At 39.9% G+C, this 22,205-nt stretch overlaps 1 protein-coding gene across 1 annotated transcript in view; it reads right to left on the bottom strand.

Annotated features, from left to right (window-relative positions):
* The window catches only part of LOC146710142 (plexin-A2-like), an 87,233-nt gene that overhangs the window by 32,922 nt on the left and 32,106 nt on the right, over positions 1 to 22,205 (bottom strand). Inside the window, exons 4-6 of the mRNA XM_085457431.1 lie at positions 12,644 to 12,778; positions 5,079 to 5,179; positions 792 to 915 (exon numbers count right to left, since the gene is read on the bottom strand). Coding sequence (XP_085313557.1) covers positions 792 to 915; positions 5,079 to 5,179; positions 12,644 to 12,778 — 360 coding nt within the window. The remainder of the gene's footprint in view (positions 1 to 791; positions 916 to 5,078; positions 5,180 to 12,643; positions 12,779 to 22,205) is intronic.

Here is a 22,205-nt window from a genome sequence, read left to right as displayed (position 1 = left end):
AGCACTATATAGCTGTATATTTTATCACATCTAGTTTGAGAATAAGCCAATTTTGGAAATACGCACAAACACACACACATTGTTCTTTCTTTCTTGCCTACAGTTAGATGAAAAGACAGATTCTTCTGTTGTACCAGTGTAGTAAATGCCCAGATAGATGGTTAGTTTATAACTTAACACTAAGACTGCATATAGGAGGAAAGAAGCTGGACTTATTCAAGATTTGTTTCAGTGAGATTTATGTATAGCATTTTTATTGACTGGGCGTTTTCCAGTTTTAATGCTAAGGTAACCAGCTTCTGGCTCCAGCTGCACATTTACCCACGAGTGATGTTGATCATCTCCTATATTACTCAAGAATAAAACAAACAAGCACATTGCCTCAAATGTCCCACGAGTCCTTTTAAGATGATGTTTTTTTTTACCTCCTAATGTCTTCTGTGCTCTTGGCTACTGGAGAAAGAGCAGCTAAATAGAGCTTTCAGAAAATGTAATCAACCTTTTGGCTGATGCATCAGAGGAGCAGACAGAGTACGCTACAATAACAACTCTCCCCCATTCACATTTGTCTCCAATCTCATAATACATGTTTTTAAACCAAAGTAAATATAGTGGATGCCCTACAGGGACCTTCTGTCTCAATTCACATCTCACAAAACTAATCTTATCTCCCGGGCTTATTCTTACTGTACATGTGGATGAACAAGGATACTCCTGCTGATTGCTCATAAACACTGGCATTGTGAGTGGAGTGGCATTGCAGTGATTGGCGGAATGATAAGCAGACTCACAGGGACACTATGTGCTGATACAGCGATGCTGTCTGGGTGAGCAATAACCTTCACACAGCGGTCAATGTCTGTCGCAAAGTGGAAGGCTTCATCTGCCCGTTGACACCGATCTCTTCTCGAACACCTGTGGAGAAACAGAAAGTTCCAGGTAAAAATGTATTAAATAATGTCGAGCTTAGTGTTGAATCTCACTGAGTTTTATATGTTATTGTTGGTCAATCAGCACTTCACTCCTAAAAGACCAGGCTGCTGCGGCTCAGAAGGTAGAGTTAATTATATACCAATCAGAGGGTCAGTGATTTGTATCACAGCTCCTCCGATCTGCAAGATACTGATCCCCAATTGGTGCCTGAAGCATCCATCAGACCATGAGTGTGTTTGACAGATAAAAAGTGCTTAAAGTGAATAGATTTGGGTTGTAGTGCCAAAGTACTTTAACTGCTCAGTGAAGGCAGAAAAGAGATATATACAGTTTTTGGGAAAAAAAAAAAAAAATTAAATTTTGCCTCTAAACACAATCTCTATCACTTAAAAATCCTCACAACTCACCACTGTTTCACATTCCTCATCCATGTCCTGACCCACCCTCGAATGGTTTTCTGCTACTTCTGACTTCCTCAAGCACTACCACAGTTCCTCTCTTGGCACCCTATTATATTCTTTCTCTAGAGCCACAAAAGCACAGTGCAACCCGTTCTGGCCCTCTCATAGTTGTCCATCAACACTCTCAATCCAAACATTCTATCTTTAATGCTCTTTCTCTGACATTCTGCCATACTGCTGCTACTGGTTATTAACTCTCTTCTTGGCCTAGCTTCAAAAACTCTTTCCCATATCATCATGGTAAGGCTCATCATCTTTATTCCTCTGTTGTCAGTATAGCTCTGCACATCATCTTTTTTTCTTGAAAAACAGTACCTGTACACTTCTTCTTCATTCCTCAGCCATCCTCTCACTCTCTATGATAGTGTTAAACAAGCTGGTCAAAACGTCCACTGCCCTCCCTCCTAGAAATCTCTGTATATTCACAGGTATGTCATCTGGACTGCTTGGACTGCAACTGCCTTTGCTCTCATCGTCCTCTTCAAAGCTGCTCTCACTTCGTCCTTACCTCTGCACTTCCTTCCTAACTTTCTTCCAACTGTCTCCCTCTTGCTGTCATTTTCTACATTCATTCATCTTCTACATCTTCATCTTCGACATTGGTCTACATTCATTCATCTTCTACATCTTCATATTCATCTTCATCTTCGACATTGTCTACATTCAAAGTACTGGTTCCAACATCTCTAAACACTCTCTCTACTTGTTACATTTCCCTTTTTGTCCTTGATCACCCTAACCTGCTGCACATCCTTTCCAGCTCAGTCTCTCTACCAAGTCAATCAATACAAGTCTTTTTTCCTTCCTTAATATCTATCCTCACATACGACTTTTCCTTTGCCACCTCTCTCTTTGCCATATGCCTAGCCTCTCAGTACTCCTATCTACTTTCTTCAACTTTTCTGACTGTCCCACATTTTCTTTGCTAACCACTCTCTTTCTTTTCTGCACTTTCTCATTCTACCACCGAGTCTGTTGAACCCACCAAACACCTTCTTGACCTCAGCACTACACTTTCCTGGTCATCTGACAAATCTTCCTTACCCACCAGAGCCTGTCTCAACTCCTTCCTGGACTCAACTTTCTTCCTTCTTCAGCTTCCAGCATTTAATCCAGTTTACCCATGTGAAGCTTCCTCCACTCTTTAATGTCACCTTATGTTCCTCCCTCTTATTGTTGTACGTGTTCACCACAACTATTTCCATCATCTTTCCTACTGCATTTCTCTCCTCTCTTAACACCATAGCTACCCAACACCTCTTCATCACCTTTGTTCCCTTCAACTACATGTTCATTGAGGTCTGCACCAATCACCAATCTCTCCTCCTGGGGACACTCTCTACCACTTCATTTAACTTACTCCAGAATTTCTCTTCAAACTGACATCCAACCTGTGGGGCATAGGCACTGAGAACATTCAACATTCGATTTCCAGCTTCAAATTCATGATCCTGTCTGACACTTTCTTCACTTCCACAACACTATTTATTCAAGATTACCTCATTAGCCCCATTTCTCCTATGATAAAAAAAAGCTTGAATCCACTCCCAATGCTCCTGGCCTTGCTTCCCTTCCACCTGGTCTTCTGCACACAATATATCTACCTTTCTCCTCTTTGTCGTATCACCCAGCTCTCTCCAATTCCCATTCATAGAACCAGTGCTGCTACTTTGGCTAAATCAGAGTTTAGATAAAACCTTTAGCCATCCATATCTGCTTTTTCAGACATATTATATAATATATAGCAGATATAGACTGAGTTGATATGAATTAAGTGTTATATAGCATTTAAAAGTATTTCCAATTGTGTCCAATTACTTTTTATTTCCTATAAATGACTTTAAGATGCTGGTTGTCTCTATAACATTTCACTTTGCTATTTTTTGCGCAGAGGAAATTACTGAGCAATAGAAGAATAGCTTTAACTCCCAGACTCCAACAGGCAATTAAAAGTAAAAGTGAAAGGGCTGGCAGCATACTGTGACCTTAGAATAATCCCGTAAGAGAGAAGTGCAAAGTAAAAAGATATTTTAAGTAATGGCAAGAAGTGGAAAGGACCTTTAAATCTTTTTTTTTTTCTTTTTTTTTGGCCAGCTTTAGAAATGTAGGATTTGATGTAGAGATTATATTGACACTACCATCTTGACACTACCATAGAAGCATTATAGCAGTTTTCTCTCAGAGAGAATCTATCTGACTGTACGGTTTCTATGCTGTACTTAAACACAAACACTGTTTAAAAAGAATTAATAAAGCGTATCTGTGCTGTAAAGTTGAACTAAGAAAGCAAATCCAGAGAGCATTTTGACTGTACACCATCATCTCTTTCTTTTTAACATGTAACACATGCAGCAAGGGGAGAAGGTACTTAATCCACTCTCAGAGGCTGTTGAGGGGGTGGCACCTCCTGAAAGAGCTCAAAGAGCACCGAGGCCTCTGCTGTAATTACAACACGATATAAAGGTGCATTGGAAACGTGGTGACAGCTGTTGCTGGCTCGGCTCCTTGAGGCGGACCGCAGCCACAGCAGTGTAGACGGTCACCTTCTAACCGCTCATCAGATGAAGTGCTCCTGAAAAAAAACGTCTTTCATCTCTGACCGTCTTTCATTGCCTTTTATTTTTCCCTCTTTTATCCACCGTGTTTTGTCTGATGGAACCATTTGTTCGTGTTTCCTTCAGGCTCTTTGCATGCTCAGAAACACCCCCCCACACACACTCTGTTAGATAGGTTCTTTGGTTCACCCTGCCAGGGGTAGGAAACTGAGATCCTGAAAGCAGTGTATGTGCCACACTGAGAGAGTCATTCAGGCAGCTGAAAAAGACCCCAATCTGGATTTAATAGACAGAAAAACAAAGTAGTCTCATTCTGCAGTGTGAGAGATCATGATTCACTTTGGGTTACTTGAGGGAACAGCAGCCCATCTACTCACTGATAAGTGTAAGGCATTAATTTAAATAAACAGTTTAATGGGACTTTCAGACAAAGTCAGTACTCAGGGAGAAAAAAAACAACTGTTTAATGAAGTAATTTAGATTTTAAAAAGCACTTTTTTTCCTTCTTCCCACCCAGTTTGATAAAGCAGAGAGCTGCAATTTAAATAATGCTGATCACCATCAAGATATTGCTGGCTGAAATGACGACGTCATATGATGACAGCAGTAAATCCCTGGCTGAGGTCAGATTCCACACTACGGCTGGTTCAGAAACACAGGGTTTTAATCTTCTGAATCCCCTTTGCTCCATATCGAGGTATTATGCAAGCTAACCTGGGGTCAGATAATTAAGATGGAGGAGATAAGCCTGCTCCGTCAGGTCCAAAATGTTCCCCGGGTATGTAGAAGTGCAGCTGGTACACCTGCTGTGGCTGTAAGGCTAATCCCTCCCTCCTCCATTAAACACCCCTTTTCCTCTTGTGCGACAGACAATAAAATCTGGTGGGCATGTAGTTTCTGCTGTCCCAAATAGCGCTATTTAGGAGGGATCACACTGTCCAGTAACCACTTCCTGGCTTTATATTCATCCTGCCAGCTGTTGATAATGGCAAACTCCATGGAGTACAATAACTGTGTTATATTAAACTCAACAAATCATGTGACTACATACAGTAATTTTGTGCTTTTAAATCCCTGGGCTATGATGAGAGTATGGGATTGTGAGAGAAGATAAAGTGAGTGGACTTACATGTTATACAGGACGCACCAGCCACAGTGGGGGTCACCAGAGCTCAGACACTCAGCACATGTACTGTACTGCTCACAGGCCTCCACAGGAACTTGAGCCACCTAAACAAGAGGAACAGTTTAACAGCTCAAGAAAATTAAAAAACAATGCTATAAATTCTAGTGCTGTCTTGTTGCAATATTTTTAACATCTTTTTTAATCTATAGCAAATCTGTAAAGAGTCTTGAATCCAGTAGGAGCCCTATATTGTTCATGAACATATTGTCCAATTTAGATTACAATCAATTTTACATTATTAAGATAAATGTGGTACATTTGTGCCCACACTGTGTAATCTTCAGTGGACATCCAGACAGGAAACATGGAAAAATGGTGAAGCAAAAATAACATGCATGCATTATTAGCTTTCTGATCTGAACCCGGAAATATCTGTAAGTGTCCCAAACCACCAGGCCACCTGGACACCCAAAATAGTCATACAGAAATATGCAAACATTGGTCTTATACAAACTATCCTCTGAAACTTCTTATAGATATGGCTACCGAAATTTGCTTAGAGGTGCCACATATATTATTTTATCATCATATTTCACACAAAGTGGGACATCTAAATAAAATACTAATAAAGTAATTCAAAAGCACTGACCAATAAGCCAGAATACTGACATATGACACGCCTAAACTGGGTAGACAGTGTATTAAATAGAATTTTATCCAAAAGCCATCAACCTGTGCATCAATTATACTGATGTCATGGAGTGGAAATAAGGCCAACAAAGGCATGCAAATAAAACACTGATGAAATAATAAGCAGCTGATGATGAGTGAGCAAAGCCCATTTCATCATTTTGCCTATTTTGCACTATAAGGAAGCCTCGTCAGAGCTCGCACTGAAATATCCCAAAGGAAAACAACCCGTTTTTTCTCTTTCTAGCTGCAGACACAAATTTGCAGTATGCAGTACTGTGGGTTTACCCACATGAAGAATTGCTAGATTTTTTTTGTCAGAAATGACTTGAAATGACACCAAAATCTGAGAAGCAGTTTTGCAGCAATCTTCATATTTAACTTTTTTTATAACCTTTGATAAAGGATTTTCTTACACACCAATAAAGTATATTACACTGTAGCCACATTATATAGGTCTGTACTATTTTCCACATCTGCGCAGACAGAAACGCATTCTAACAGACAGCCACATTCTCTACTTCTAGCACCACTTCCATGCATGAATGTCTGGCAAAGCATAAGCTCTCCATTAGCTGCTGTTGCGTTTGCACCACCCCTGCATACAAAACCAGTTAGACCCGCAGCCTGAGCCCAGCTATTTTATACTTTGTTATTATTCTGGGTCTGGACATATGATGCAAGCAATTTCCTGATGTAAGCAATCACAAATGAAGAGTGGATTATGGATTAGAGTGTCTCCGGTGCTCTTGATAGCATAAGTGGGTGCTCTCTCAGGTCTGTGTTGGCAAAATGGATTATCTGCTGCTCCCTTCGAAATAACTTTCTCCCTTTTTTCCAGCAGTTCAGAATCCCTTCGGTGCATTCCATTAACAAAATTATTTTGCAGCACGGGTGGAGCTGAGGGCTCTAAGTACATATCTGACGCAGTAGAAATAATCCATGAATTGTTGTAAACTGAGGCTCATCTAAGTTAACAAAGTTGGTCTGCGGTGTGACCTTTACAGGGGGAGAGCTATGGATCTTCTGTTTTCTACTGTCTGTTCTGAGAATCAGATGTGAAGCCTGCACCGCAGAATCAGGGTTGATTCCTTTAGTGGAACTGATCTGAGCACGGTCTTACTGAGTTGAATCCAAATAAGCTCAAACAATATGTCCTGAGTGTGTGTGTGTGTGTGTGTGTGTGTATAAACACAAACACACATAATAAACTGTGTGTGCATGTATAAACAGGAATATTTGAGATGCAGGCACAAAGGTAAGTTACAACACAACAACGGTCACTGGATCAATTACACTATTACAGTTACATGATATGCATCCATTCAGAAGGTCTCCAGTACACCACCCTTCATGTTGTGTTGTGCCTAATAAAATGATAAGTATAGCAAGCCTCAGAAATATCAGTTGCATAAAGTCCACTTTGATGGTCATAACAAGACAACAAAATATTATGTCATTCAAGATCACTTTGTGGTGACCCTCCTGTCACTTTGTCTTTTTAGGTCATGTGTCCCAGCTGGCTGACACCAGGGTTAGGGTTTGACAATTTGACGGCAAGCATAAAAGGAAAAACGCTACACAATTGACTTACTAATTTACATGTTAAATACATACATACAAGTGAAATCACACGTTTTGTTGCACACTTAAGCCACTCATAACAACTTGACATAAAATAGAAAATCAAAGATACTAATTGGAACACCTTGCTCAACATTTCATAGTTTTCAAATGTATCTAGATAAATCTGGTACAATATGTTGAAACTGCATTAGTAAAAATCTGTTTGGGTGAAAAGTTGCCATGAACAGGAAAGGCAACAACCATATTTCACTATAAATAGGCAGTTGTGTAAAACAAACAACAGAATTCAAAGAAGCACAGATGACTTGCAAAAACAATGGCTGCAGTTACATCTTTAATTCGTTTCCACGCTTGGTTGTCAATTTACTTATAATGTCAATTTACATCTTTAATTCGTTTCCACGCTTGGTTGTCAATTTACTTATAATGATTTGTATGTCTGGCAATTTTATCTTCAGTGCCAACAAACAACAGCAGCAATGCCACTAAGCTTTGTAATGTGTAGACGGCACTAAAACATGTAGATTTGCATCTGCAAAACTCTGCATAGAGCTAATCACACGCTGTACCATAACAGCGAGCGGTATGTGCATCTGACTGAGCAAAACAGAATGCTGCAGACTCTTATAGAAGCAGCTTATTAATCACAAAGTACCCACAACCTAAAGCATACTCTGCTTACACTCTATTTGACTCTAAATGGGACTAACGTTTCTTAAGAGTACACAATGAGTCACCAGGAGTCATTATCCCAAAGACTTTTATGGAATCTGAGATCTTTATGTAGTAGTCATCCTTTGCTGGTCATTAAAAAGAATCCAGGTTTGGAGACACTTCTCAGATTGGCGGGTATACCCATGTTTAATTTATCATCTAAAGCACCAACACAGAAACAACACAGCTCCATGATGAAGCTATTTCTCTGTAACCATTGGTTAGAACAAACCCATCTTCACACTCTTCTTTCATTTTGAGCTCAGCTGCACACCCCTAATATTTTGAATGGTTGTGGCTCTATTGCATTGACAAAATCGATCTAAAGTTATCCCAGACTGACACATGTAGTAACATCTACAGAAGTACTGGAAAATGATCTTTGTGTAGTTCTTGCTACAGTAGTTTCAAGGAGTATATTTTACCATAAAAACGCACAGACACAAGACCAGCCATGGTATTGCTGCGAGTGAAAGCACAAGCTAATGCTGTTGTTTATTTAAATATTCATATTTTTTGTAGTGACCTGAACACACACAGATAAACAGAATGAGGCAGTCCAAGGGGAAATCAAGACATAGTCACTGGTTCCGAATTGGCTAAACGGGGAGCTGAAACATGAGGGTGAAATTCAGATATTTTTAGTTATAAAAAATAAGCTGGAAAATTACGAGAAGAGAGCACTGGTGGAGATCACCGACCGCAACAACATAAGAATATGTATTTCCACACCAGTAAATTTGTATGGGATTTGAATTTTCTTTGTTACAGAATACTGAATACATCTCAAGTAGATACCTGTTCATCTTGGAATATGGCTAAGAAAGGAAAATTTGTGCAATGTTCATATGACAACATACTGTATATGTGTGTCCTTTATAATGTATGTCTACAATTGTGTTTGCTTAAATTAATCACAATTTCTCAGTGGATGTTCAGTGTGCTGTAGATCCTCATGAATCATTCATAACTAGACGGAGTTTTAGTATTTCTCATCAAGCTTTTGTTTGCCTTGTGTTTTTTCGTGGTATTTCCTCATTTCAAGCAATCACAGAAAACCAATAAATATGCCCCTTTTCCCCAGAGGCAAAATCTCATTCTGACTGCTTTTGAGCGTTGTACCGTGGTAGAATCGGCTGATGATCACATCCACTTTTCTAGCTTTGGGAAAATCTTTATCGTCTCGCAACATCTGGGATGGCCTTACACTAATGCTCGACCTTATTATCTGACCAATTCACTATCTCTGTAACACTTTCATCCGGATTTATTGGAACTTTACGAATGCTGTCAGATGACCATTCAGGCTTTTAGACCTCTGTGATGCTGTCATCCTATATCCTCAGTCTGATTTGGAAAAATCCACAGCCATCACATGACTACATGATTGCATTGCATTTCAACGAATATCCAACACCTTTCCAGTGTTTTACAGTATGACTATAGCTGTTTCAAAAATTGTGCTACATTAAATCATAAATATAAAAATATTAATATATGTGGTGCAAAAATTTCAAAAGACGGGGTGGCTGTGGCTCAGGTCGTAGAGCAGATCAGCTACTGATCGGAAGGTTGGTGGTTCGATTCCTGGCTCCCCCAGTCCGCATGCCAAATATCCTTGGGCAAGATACTAACCTCAAATAACCCTCCGATGCGTTCATCGGAGTGTGAATGTGTGTGAATGTTTATTAGTTGCACTTGAGTTTAGAAGTGAATAATAAGAATCAGTCCATTTACCATTTCAGGATATGAAAAAAAATAAAGTCTGTATTAACATTGTAATGCAGATTTCTGTTAAATTTAATTTCTTCACTTTATCGGCTGTAAACACTTAAAACATGTTACGTTAGTTTAAGCGAACACCTTTAGAGAGAGGTTTCTGTTTGAAACTCTCTTGGCCTTTTCAGCACCCTGGCTGCAGTGATTTCACAACAGAATAATTTTGTAACTCAAAAGGTACTCTGTAGTTGTCGGGCTGTATATTTAGATGACAGAGTACCTCTGCTTAATTAAGAATAATACGATTTCATAATAATGCAATAAACAAATGAGGTTACAGATTAGTGAGAGGCTGATTTTGTCAGAAGTAGTACTAAATCACCAGCACAGCACATTCACTTCGCAAGACACGGCTCCTACCAGCCCGTGTTAACAGTACAGCAACACCTGAGTTCATTAGTGGATAAGTGCTGATAAACGACTGCAAACTCCGGAAGTGTTACAGTAGTATGAATGCAAACTAAACCAAAAGCAAAGAAAATAAGGATAACATAAATATAAACAATCTTAGATCCATATTTCATTTTTAAATTGCAATTACAACATCTGTCTACAAACAGAAAAAGATGCACCATGTGGCTGCTGATGAATATTCATGCAGTTTAGAAACAATTCAAATGAACACGTTTGGATCATGATAGGTGTGTTGGTAAAGGCGGGCTTCAGCCCATCTGAGTTTAGGGGGAAGGTCCGACAAAATAGGCTGGGAAACGCTGGTACACTGTACTCTCACATACAGGTAAGGGTTAATAAATAGGCACAGGTAAACAAAGAAATGGTTGGGTTGGATTTCAAGCAATGATTTTACATTTCACAGAGTGGCACTTTGAAATATTGCTCTGGAAAAACCCTGCAGCACTTCTCTCCCCCCCCCCCCCCCCCCCCTTCTTCTTTTAGGTTTAAAGCCTTAGCCATGACTTCACAGTGTGTTTGGATTCTGAGCATTTCTATTCTTAGAATTGATCAAACTAAAGGCATACAGTGAGAAAAAAGATTAACTGCTGTTTTTTTTCCATATCAATAATGGCTTCCAAGGGGTGTTTTGGTGAAGACACAAAAACACACACATCCACACACATCCACACGATCCTCACTCTTCATCATCATGCTAACCCTGCATGTTTCACCCGGCAGGAGACAGAGGGGCTCATTGTTATTCCACAAGGGTCGGCTGATCTCAGCCAAATCTGTCTGTGCTTCGCTCCTCATTCCACATCATTTCTGTATTGTTTGGCTCCCAGGAATCTGAAAATCTCTCATCTCTGGGATCTACTGGAAATGTGGGAAATCTGCGAGTGAAGCCCTCTCCCTGGGGGATTCCTTACCCATGATACGGGGAAGTCTAAAGGGAAAGCTGAGCAAAGATGGAGGAGGAGACAGAAAGCGGAAGGCTTTACTCTGTTTCAAGCTCCTGGAGGCTACAAAGCCAAAGCTGTTCTAATATTGAGAGAAAATGCCAGGCGAAGCAGGGTTTGGTTATTGCTCTGTTACTGTGCGTCACTGAAGGCGGAGTGAGGAGAATAGCTGGCTATCTCCTTGAAGGAAGCATGTGTCTCTCCTTGAACGACCAGAGCTCATCAATAAGTTATGCCCTGTCTCTTCCAGTCTATCACACAGAAGGAAGAGCTGCCTTGATTTGTTTTAGAAGACGGCACCCAACACAAGACTGTCTCTATTCTTCCTCAAATGACATTATGTGTTGTCTTAAACTTGACGCTTTTATAGATTTCCAGACTGTTTTTCAGGCTCTCAGGAAAGAGTCAGAGCCACTCTGATGTAACTGACACAACTGCAATTGTCCCACTGCCCTTTGGCTTTCTGTCCTGTGACTCTGGCTCAATAAATTCCAGCAGTCAGAAGACAACCGAGAGCAGTGGTAGAGACTTTTTTTTTTCTTTTTTTGGCTGCACTGAAACCTAATCCCATTTCACAGTGGCATGCCAGCGCGCCAAAATAATCACTTGATGGGAGTTGAAAGTGATTACCACTGTTCACTCTTATCTCCAATGAGTGCAGAGAATATCGTCCAACAACAACGACAACAACTGCTCGCCTCTGTGATGCTGGGCCAAGTGAGGAGCAGATGAGGTGGAATACAGCCACACAGGAAAAAAAAAAAGCCGACACTGGTTTTGTAAGGGATGTGTGTGCGTGTGTGTGTGTTACGTACAAAAGATGCATGCGCTGTAAGTCGATTCGCATGGATAAGTAATTGGAGCAGTGGTCCATCCTCTTACACACAGTCTGCATATTTAACAATCTCTTCTGTAGACGTACAGTTCATGAATGTAAGGGAATTATTGTTTTAAGGATAAGTCATAATCCTCTGCTTCAATTCCAAATAAACAGTATTAATTTATAATTTAGCATAGCTTAATGTTTTTGATTTGAAACCGTTTTACTTCTGATTCCAAAGCTCCATGCAGAAATACTAATCTTAACAGAATGTGCAGAACATTTCTTTTTGCAACAGCCTAAAAAAACAAGGATTATTTATTTGTTTTGGCCCTCAATCCAAATCTAATCATCATTATTAATATGTTTGTTCAAAACCGCTTCCACTAACCGATTTCCAAAAATACTTCCATACTGTATGTTTCTTGTCAACTAAAACTCTAAATTTCATGCTACACATCTTGTGTTTAACTGAAGGACATGTCAACATGCCGAACACTCGCTATCATAGGGGCTTGAACCAGTGGGCTTCCAGCTGAAGGACAGCCTCATCTGTTGCCGCATCATCCTGCTTTTCCAATGGTTCTCTTGACAGCAGCACCAACATGAGGGTTTTTCCTCACCTGCTTGCCAGACATGACATAGAGAGAGTTCCTGTCCAGGGAGAAGGCCATGTCCCTGAGGATGGGACTGCTATCCTTCATCACAGTCACTGTCTCATACAGCACTCCTCCTTCCAGAGGGCTGTCCACCCTGACCTGCAGAGGCATAGACAAACACAGAGATGAAGAGACAGTGACTGAATGGTTACTGTACATTTGTAGAATTAGGACTCTTCTCTGTAAGATTTTGTATGCTTTCTATGTTTTGTTAAAAGAAAACTAAATAGCAGCTTTATATGAAATATGCACGGATGGCTTTTGCTTTCAGTTTTATGATCACCCACTGTTATGTGTAAAGTTTGGTATGTTTTTCCACTTTAACTTGTAACACTAAAGGAAACCATTCTTGGCTCCATTTGGTGCACAGCAGTGTAACGACTTCAATAAAATGTGAAGCAATAACCATCAATGCATTTCTCCAGAGTATACAACTGTAATGAAGGTCCATACAAACTATACAAGCCAGTAACGCTTTATTCTTCGTTAATGGCTAATCGGTTGTAAATAAATGCTCCTACCTTCCAGCGGTCCATTAGAACATCAGCTCATTATCTAAAAAGGCACTTATGTGAGACAAAACAGCTTGTTAATTTGTAAATGAAAAAGAGCAACTTGAAATTAAATGCAAAGGAAATGTTTAACTAGTAGGTACTGTAAATGAGGAGATCAAAAACAATTTAATCTCTGTTAATTCAGTACAGCGATGTCTTCAAAGAGGAGCAATTCATCAATTCATCAGTTGTTACATTAAAGAGCTGTGTCTACTTAGAAAGCAAGCTGAAGGATTTTTTTCCGGGTTTAATGGTGTTCAAACACCATTAAATACCAAACAAACTTAACCTGAGAGATCTGAGAGATTAGTCAACCTGCTAAGCTGTAGATCAGGAATTAACTTCAGTACATAATAGAGATGACACGATACCACTTTTTTATGTCCGATACCAATATCATAAATTTGGATATCGGTCGATACCGATATGAATCGGATATAGTGTGTTTTTTAATCAATAAAACTGTTTTTTTTAAATATTTTGCTGCTTTTTGTATAAGTTCATACTCAAGTTAAAAAAAACAACAAAAAAACCCCCCACTAAAGCTAGTCTGTTATACCTGTATGCAAAAGATACACCCAAAACATTTCATAGTTCAGCAATACTGATCAATCTAATAAACTTAAACCTACTCCATCCTCCCTATTCTGGTATTTTAAAGAGTAAGCAACCTAACTAATAGGGCTCTAAAACTCCCAGCAAAAAAAATAAAAAATAAGGAACCACCCTCCACCTCATGATGCTTAAATGACGTAATCAACTTCAATTTGATGCAGTGTGTGAAAAAAATGCCCAGAAATAAATTATTTTTCAAGAATAATTAAATAGATTCAACATCTTTCTTCAACAGAATTGCAGACTGCACAGATACCTTCCCAAAGGAAAAAGTAGTATAGCTTACTAGGGTATATTAGACTTAATAGTTACTATATACACTAATGGACTTCTATACATTTTACATCAGATTAAAACTTTGGGTGTAAGATTCGGATAATTATTTATTAAAAGCTAGACAATTTAAATGAGAATAAGTAAGAAATGTATGTTTTTGTGCCCCCTTTTCCCTGTTCATGCCCTATCGGCCCCCCTGGCTAAACTTTGCTAGATCCGCCCCTGCACAGTTACCAGCCGTCAGCTGCATAGAAAAAGATCCTTCTGTAGAAAGTAATATTAAATAAATTCTAACAACAGCTTATCAAGGTTAAACGTGCTGCTGTTGTTCAGCCGCTGGTTTCCTCTTTCTGGTGCAAAGTGGGCGATGAACAAACAAGAGAGACGGACAGAAAAGCCGATCAGCAGATCATTGATCAGTTTCATGATTGAAGTAGCAGCAGGAGACGGAGGTGGAGAGAAGAGGCAGTCGCTCCATATATCGGTTGTTAAGCTTAAGGCTGGAATGCTTTACAAACATTCAGAGATGAACTTACACATTTGCTTTACTTCTCTCTGGGATAACTTCCTCGGAGATAAAATGCCAGATGCTACAAATACACACAGCCGCTCTATCACGTGACGCATACTGCTGCAAGGTGCTACGTTATGAGCCGAGTTAGGCCTGTTGCAAGTTTTGTGAGGTGTTTTTTTGATATTTAATGGATCGGATTACAGTTTTTATTTCTCTCCGATATCCGATCCAGTAATTTACGTCAGTATCAGACCGATACTGATACGTAATATCGGATCGGTCCATCTCTAGTAACGGTTGATTTTATAGTTCTATATGCTATATTCTATCCCATGTTCCAAAAACATGTTTAAGTAGGCTTTAGTTGAAAGCACCTTTCAAGTTGCTTGGCTACTAATGCCAGTTCTTGCAGGCTTTATAATAAGCTAACATTTGGCACCAAACATCACAGCTGTGGATTTCACCGAGATGAAATTGATGTCGATCTTCTTATCTAGCTCTCAGACAGCAAGTAAGCAAATTCAAAAATGTCTGTCTCACAGCTTAGTCACAGTTTGTTTTTCCCTCAACAGTTACCTCTGATTTCCCAATGTGTGTTTGAAAGCTTACACAATAAATTAGGTGTGGGTATTTGAAATGGAGAGTCTGTGGTTGCTTTACATTTTATTTCATTCTCCTTCATTTACATTCCTGACTTGTGGCGCTTTGCAATAGTTTTGCTAGCGTGTTCACCCAGTGCCACCAAGACAAGGTACATTTATAGCCTGTGGTGAGACTGAGGGGAAGAAAAGGGAAAGACAGATTAGCTGCTTCTCATTCAGTAGTCCAACTGGTTATTGCGCCTCTGACCCACATTCACCCCTGAGGTTAAAGCAGTGACGCATCTGAGTTTTGAAACGTGTTTAGCAAGTTCAGCCTTAATTTGACTTTGGAGTGACTTTCAGAGAGAAATCTTTTGGGGCTCATTAAATGCAAGCATAGAAAACGAATGCCCACCGGTGAAGCGGTTTCGATTCTCCTCTCCCACCTCTACCAACAAACAAGGTGTGCTGCTTCGGTAAAGCAAATAAATAAGCAGGTCTGTCTTTGTGAAAAGTGGCTCACTGATATGGAAGTTGTCAATCTTAAGAAGAGCTTTTAGCTTAAAAAGCCATTGTTATTCTCAGTATAACTAGATGTTAGTGATATATTGAAAGTGTTCATTTTTCATCATTTTGTCGCAAAGACAGAAATTGTTTGTCTTTCTCCTTAGTGCTGTCCTTCAATTTTATATTTCACAAAAATACCTTTATTTGCACTCACAATGCCCTTTTTTGTAATGCTGGTGAAGGAATGATGTGCATTGCATCACTAAAGTGATGCTAACTTGACAAGTGAAATAGAAGTCAGAAATGTGAAACAAGAGTCTGGGAAAAAAACATAGTGGCAAGGGGGAAAAAATCTCATTAGCTATGCAAACCCAGGTGGAAGCCCCATTTAAATTCCAAGGAGACTGGATCATTAAACATGTGATGCAATTACAGTAAAGCTGAATTAATTTCTCAATCATAATAATTAAAATAAATACAAGATAATGAAGAATTGGAGCAGAGAATTGTGGGAGCGGTTTGGAACGTCTGCAGTGTGATTATGACAGACTTCCCAGCATGAATCCCAACACGTGGACTTAGCCGACCTCGCCACCCAAATCAAATCTGACTGCAGAAGATTTTGAATGTGTGCCAAGCTTAGCTTGCACACATGGCAGCAGAGCCTCAGCAGTCTCTCAATGGGGACAGTCAATCAATACAAACTGATTACATGATTGGATCCCCTGGGCACCAAAACTTCATCAATCAATCATGCCTCCACCTTCCAGGCAGCTGTGCCTCTCCAACCGTCAGTTCTGCCATCCAAGAATGAAAAGAGGGTGGAGGGGTGGGGGCATAAATATGTGCTAACGGGTGTGTCTGTTTGTTGGTGTATGCGGCTGGTGGAAGGGGAGAAGCAAAGATTTGTGATTGTCTTCTATGTTAACACCAAAGTTGCAATTACAATAGCAACACAGGATGGCCTCTTAAATCCAGATCATAAGAGGACAGACACTGTCTCTCACCTGTCAGATTGTTAATAACTCAACACCATGCACAAATTATCCTTTAAATAGTTATTTCAAAGACAGATTTAGTTCAGAAATAAGCTTCTTTCTCTCGCTCTCGCTCGCTCACTCTCTGTTTTTGCTCTCTTTCCTTGTCTGCTTGAGCTACTATTCCTCCTCCTCCTCCTCCTTATCCTATTCCTCTTCTCCCGTATCAAAATCCCACACAGTAATGGAGCCAGTTTACATTATTTTTCCCACACTCTTCTTTTCATAAATAGCAGCACAAACAGAAACCAGAGAATGTGAACATTTCTGCGGTGAAACAATGTTTAAGAAAGCCCAGCACAACCGTCTAGAGGTCAGATACCGAGCGGTGTATAATGAGGTTGACCAGGGGCCAGGGATACAGGGATGAACTCGGAAAAAAATACTGACCCATCACGACCGATTTGTGGTGTTTGATTTCAGCGGATTTAAAAGTGGTTTTATCATCTAAAGCAGGCCTGACCAGGCAGAAGCCCTCTGGGAGTACAACAGGTCCTCAATCTCTTCTTAAGCCCTACAGCTTCATAATGAGAGTAAGGTGGGTTTAATTGGTTTTATAATGAGCCTGTTTTTTGGATGTTACACACACATTTGCACACACAAGCATGCAAACAAAATAAATTACACACTTGTACTCGTCTGTTGCCTGCTTTCAATAAATCGGTAGTTTTAAATTGTGTGTATGATTACTTGTTTGATCAATACACAATCTGTTAGACTGCAGAACACACATACATAGTATAAGAATACTTATAGGGCAGCACTTGTATTGAACCATTAACTATTTTTTAATACAGCCCACATAAAATTTAGGTAATTTCTAAAACTCATGTAACCATTCTCCTTGGGGACAGTAAGAATTAACAGTTTTAATATTTTAATGACAAAATTGCCTTCACAATCTGCTGCCCAGTCAAGCATCATTCACTAATTTGACCGATTTTAACAGTTACAGGCTACAAAGCTCAAGGCAGTCTGTATATGTATAGGTATTTTTAGTCTTTAATGGGATAGAGCGAACAACAGCTAATTTCAGACTGACTTCATTTTTACTTCTGTTGCTTTCGTCTCTGGGGACAGACCCTGTGAACAGGTATCGGCTGTGCAGTTACACTTCAGCATTGTGCTAGATTTCAGAGCACCTCAAATGCTTTTTGGTTGTGCTTTGCTCTTTTTTTTCATGTTTAATAGTAGATTTGATCCACCGTGGATGGATCACATGTCTAAATAGGGTTGTGGTAAAGTAGTTAGGGCATTGCTTTAAAGTCAATACCAAGGACTGCATATTTTCCAAAAACCTTAGGAAACCTCTTTTTGTTGAACTTCCTGTGTGGTCTTTGTCATGTAACAGAAGAACTGTACTGTTTTGCCATTGATACCACATGTTCATACAGTATGACCTCAGTATGCCTCGCATTTCATTCTCTCATCCCAGCCTCTCACAGCTGACAAGGATATATATTTAACCCATGAATAATATTTAAGCCAATAACAGCAATATCCTTCCTGCTGCTGAAATTCCCTTGCAGAACCTGTGATGGTTATAAACAACCCAGCTTAGTTTGGCCTCTACAAACAGATATGCAACCTGAGCCCATGGGCTCTTAACGAAAACAGCCTAGCTTTCTAGTGGACGGCTTTGCATCTTAAATGCTAAGCTCCACTCTTATCCTGTGAGAGCCAAAGAAAACAAAAAAAAGACTTCTAAGATGTCGCTTGGTTTGAGCCGTTTTGGCTCCGCTGTAAAGCTGCCAGACCTCGTATGAGTAATACACTCAGTCAAAAGTCTCTCCTGTGTGTATTTACAGATGGGATTGATTTCAGGCAACGATATTAAAGCAGAGGAAGTACACTCATAAATGTCTAAAACGACCTGTTTTCTCCTGAAAATGGAGAAACATTGTAAAGCAGATGATTCTTATGTTTATGCACTGACCAGCCAAACTTGAGAAAGAAATTCTGTCCATATATAGCCAACCAAGCTGTGCCCAGTTAACCTAAACATATGGATGATGACCCAGGAGGCAAAGAGCAGTCTGTTCAGTAAATCATTCCCAATCTGCCACTCTGACAAGGTTTGTCCCTGAAGACCAGTTGTCTGACGCACTCTGACCTAGACATGGCAAGTCTGGTATAGCTGTTCTTAAACAAACAGTTTTCTAGTCTTTATGCCACATTATGCCAGAAATCAATATTTCATCCTCCTCCATGCATGTTTTTCATGTAAAACCATTAAGAGTAATAATCAGGACTAACGTTTGCAAGGAAACCACACATAAATCTTCCATTATTCTGAAAACAGGAGCAGAATGATTATACACGCAAGACTAGATCCGAAGTATATGTATTCAGAGTGTAAACAAGACAGATTTTGGCACAGAACTCACAGTGGATGCTCCCTGGCTGACTCCGTATTGTGACACAGGGCATGCAGTAACATAAGGGCCAGACAACTGTCCACCTTTAAGGTTGAGTGGCTGGCATATGGTCCAATTGTAGATGACAGCCAAGGAGAGCGTGCATTGATTAGCCCGCATATCCATCATGGCTCTGTGAATGCTAAAGAGACGAGCTGCAGCAGCTAATGAACACAAAGAGTGTCACTGAGGTGGAGATGTGTATTACAGGACACGACTAATCATTCAGCCATTATGCTAACCACAGTCACAAAGAGGAGCATATTGATCACAGCCACTAGATACGCTGTATGTTGGCAAGTGCATACCTAAAACGCGATTGCCAACTGGGTTGGAAAAGAGGTCATGACATTCAAGTGTGTGTGTGTGTGAATGCATGTGTGTTTTTGAGATTTATTGTTAAAAGCCTTCCAGTTCCAGCAGCCAAATTTTCAGTTCGCTTTAACCTTCAGCTGCATGGCAAGCTTCCAGGTTTTCATTCCACAATTTCTACAACTTGACCACAGTCTCCGCTCAGTCTGTGCATGTTCACTTCTTTTCTGTCTCCTTGAGGACATGGTTTCCTGTTCTCTGTTTCCTGTCCTCCTCCGTGCAGCCCCCATCCCTCCAATCATTCCCATTGTTTGTCAGGTTCCCATGGCCCATCAACAAAAGCGGTGGGAGGGGGACAGTGGAACAATTCATTGCACCCGTATGGTCTTCATTTTCCTGACCGCAATGCAGTCACAGTCCTGTTTCCATTTGTGTGACCGCACAAGAGAAAGAACAGATATAAAGGAAGAGAGGACAAAGAGTTGGAGGGAAACATAGCTGCTAAATAAAAGCCAGTAAGGAAAAGAAGAAAGATGTACACTTTTCTCTGTTATCACCAAATTGCCTCTCTTAATACTATTTTAGCTGTACTGAGACATTGAATTGCGATCCGCTCTAAAGATTTTTACCCTTAAGGTCTGCGCTCTTAATGCAAGATGAAGATTCTTCTCGGAGTAGCCTCAAACAAATCTATTTTTCCTGCTCTCCTCCCCATTCTTATGATTTCAATCACCACGTCTTCCTTTCTCAGTCCCCTTACAACCGTGACTTTGAAAAGTTCAAGTCATTTATCCATTCACTCTGGGATTTCTTCAGCCAGTCAACTGTCTCAATAAGCTGTAATGAATCCACTATTTGCACATGAGAGTATTTGACTAAGGCTTTATTTGCCGTGAGCTTAACATTTTCAACCATTTCTAGGGAAATACTGCTGCTGAGTAGCTACAGCCGCTGAGGTAATGTGCCGGTCTGTTTTTATTTCGTTCTACACTGCACTCATAAATGCATCCTTCAAATTATATTTGCCACCACTGAGGCAGTTTTCTTGCAGTGATTGAATAGTAAAGGCATCACTGGCTTGCTCAAGAATAGGGCTGAGGCAGCTGCAGGGATCTAATTTGTGATGCTTGTCAGCCTTGTCTACCTAAGGTAAAGTCCTGTGGCACACACGAATGAGTTAATCATAAAATGTTACTGCACTTTCTCAGTGGCAGTGATGACTTCGCTGATTTCTCCCGGAACATAGAAAAGCACTACATAGGATAAATTTTACAAGAAACTTGGAAGCATCTCATACTGAGTTGCACAATATTTTTAATTTGCTCACTTTGTCAGAAGAGCACATAGTTTCACTCTGTATGGCCTAGTCCCATGGCACAGTCCTTCTGAGCATTAATGTGCTCAGCAGCAACATTTCCTCAGAAAATCAATTCCACTCATCACTTGTTATGTGTTTGAGGCTGCCACAGGGTAAGAAAAGTCATTCTGCAGTGTGTTTTCTGCTTAGGTACTTGCTAGACTATGGTAGCTACGTAAGAGGCAAAAGTTTACAGTCCTTCTGTCTTTCGTACAAAAAGGTCGAGAGAAGTGTTATCCTAAATGTTTTGACCAAGTGAAAAATATGTAATTAAAAAAGGAAAGTTTTCACAGGATTCTGTGTAGTCCACCTTTAGGAGGAATAAGCAGAAGCAATGGTGTTCTGTATAATTCTATCACTCTTATATTGTTGCAGAGGAATTTTGTCCCATTCTGCAGCTTCAGTTCATTGAGGTTGACTGGCATTTGTATATGCACAGCTCTCTTTAGGCCCTGCAAAGCCATTTCAGTTAAGCTGAAGAGTGGACATTGACATCTTGATTCATCTTGACCTCACATTTGACCTTTAGAACACTTTGGTATGCAGAGGCATTTATAGTTGACTCAGTGACTCCAAGGTGCCCAGGGCCTGTCCTTAACATCACTGCAACACTGGTATTTGGTTTTTACCCCACACAGTGTTATTCATTATGGGCCAATATCTTGCAATTTGGCCCTCTCAGTCATTTTTAAGATAAACTTTGGAAGCTTAAACCTGCTGTCATGTTCTTGAATTTGCTGGGACGTCCACTTCTGGGAATATTTTGTGTTAAGACACACCCAAACACTTTAGAAAAGCAGCAAACTAGTAAAACCTTTCAGTTTTACAGAGGTGGTCACATTTGCTGATGATCAGCTAATGAGCTGAAGACAGAAAACTAAACAGCAGTGACGTTTGTAGGGTTACTGAAGTTTGGCTAGCTGGTATATAATGATGTACTACGTGACCGCTAGCGACACAGCTATGTTAGCATAATATAAACAAACTAACTTTTTTTCCACTCGATAAAAGTTAACGTGAGGGTTCTCAGTGGTCAGGAACAAATGTAATCAACAACAACAACAATCTTTATTTATAGAGCACATTAAAAGCCAGGGGCATGCCAAAGTGCTTTACATGAACAATAAAACAATAAAATGATTTACACTAAAACATCAGAATCATATAGGTGTGGAATTATGTTCACAGGTAAAAACCACTAATAGGAACAGTCAATAGCACACAGCTGTAGCAAAGAAGAACTGTACCATCATACACAGTGATAGAGGACATAGGCAACGCAACAATAAAATAATAAAATAATTAAGACTATAACGTCAGAGTCATATAAGTGTGAGATTATGTTCACAGATAAAA

Source organism: Copadichromis virginalis, linkage group LG5, assembly GCF_057382275.1.
Source record: "Copadichromis virginalis isolate Kocher_CV1m ecotype Utaka linkage group LG5, C_Virginalis_male_GT1.1, whole genome shotgun sequence".
NCBI lineage: Eukaryota > Metazoa > Chordata > Actinopteri > Cichliformes > Cichlidae > Copadichromis > Copadichromis virginalis.
Note: the sequence above shows the minus strand (reverse complement) of the source record. Positions and strands in the feature narration are given on the sequence as shown.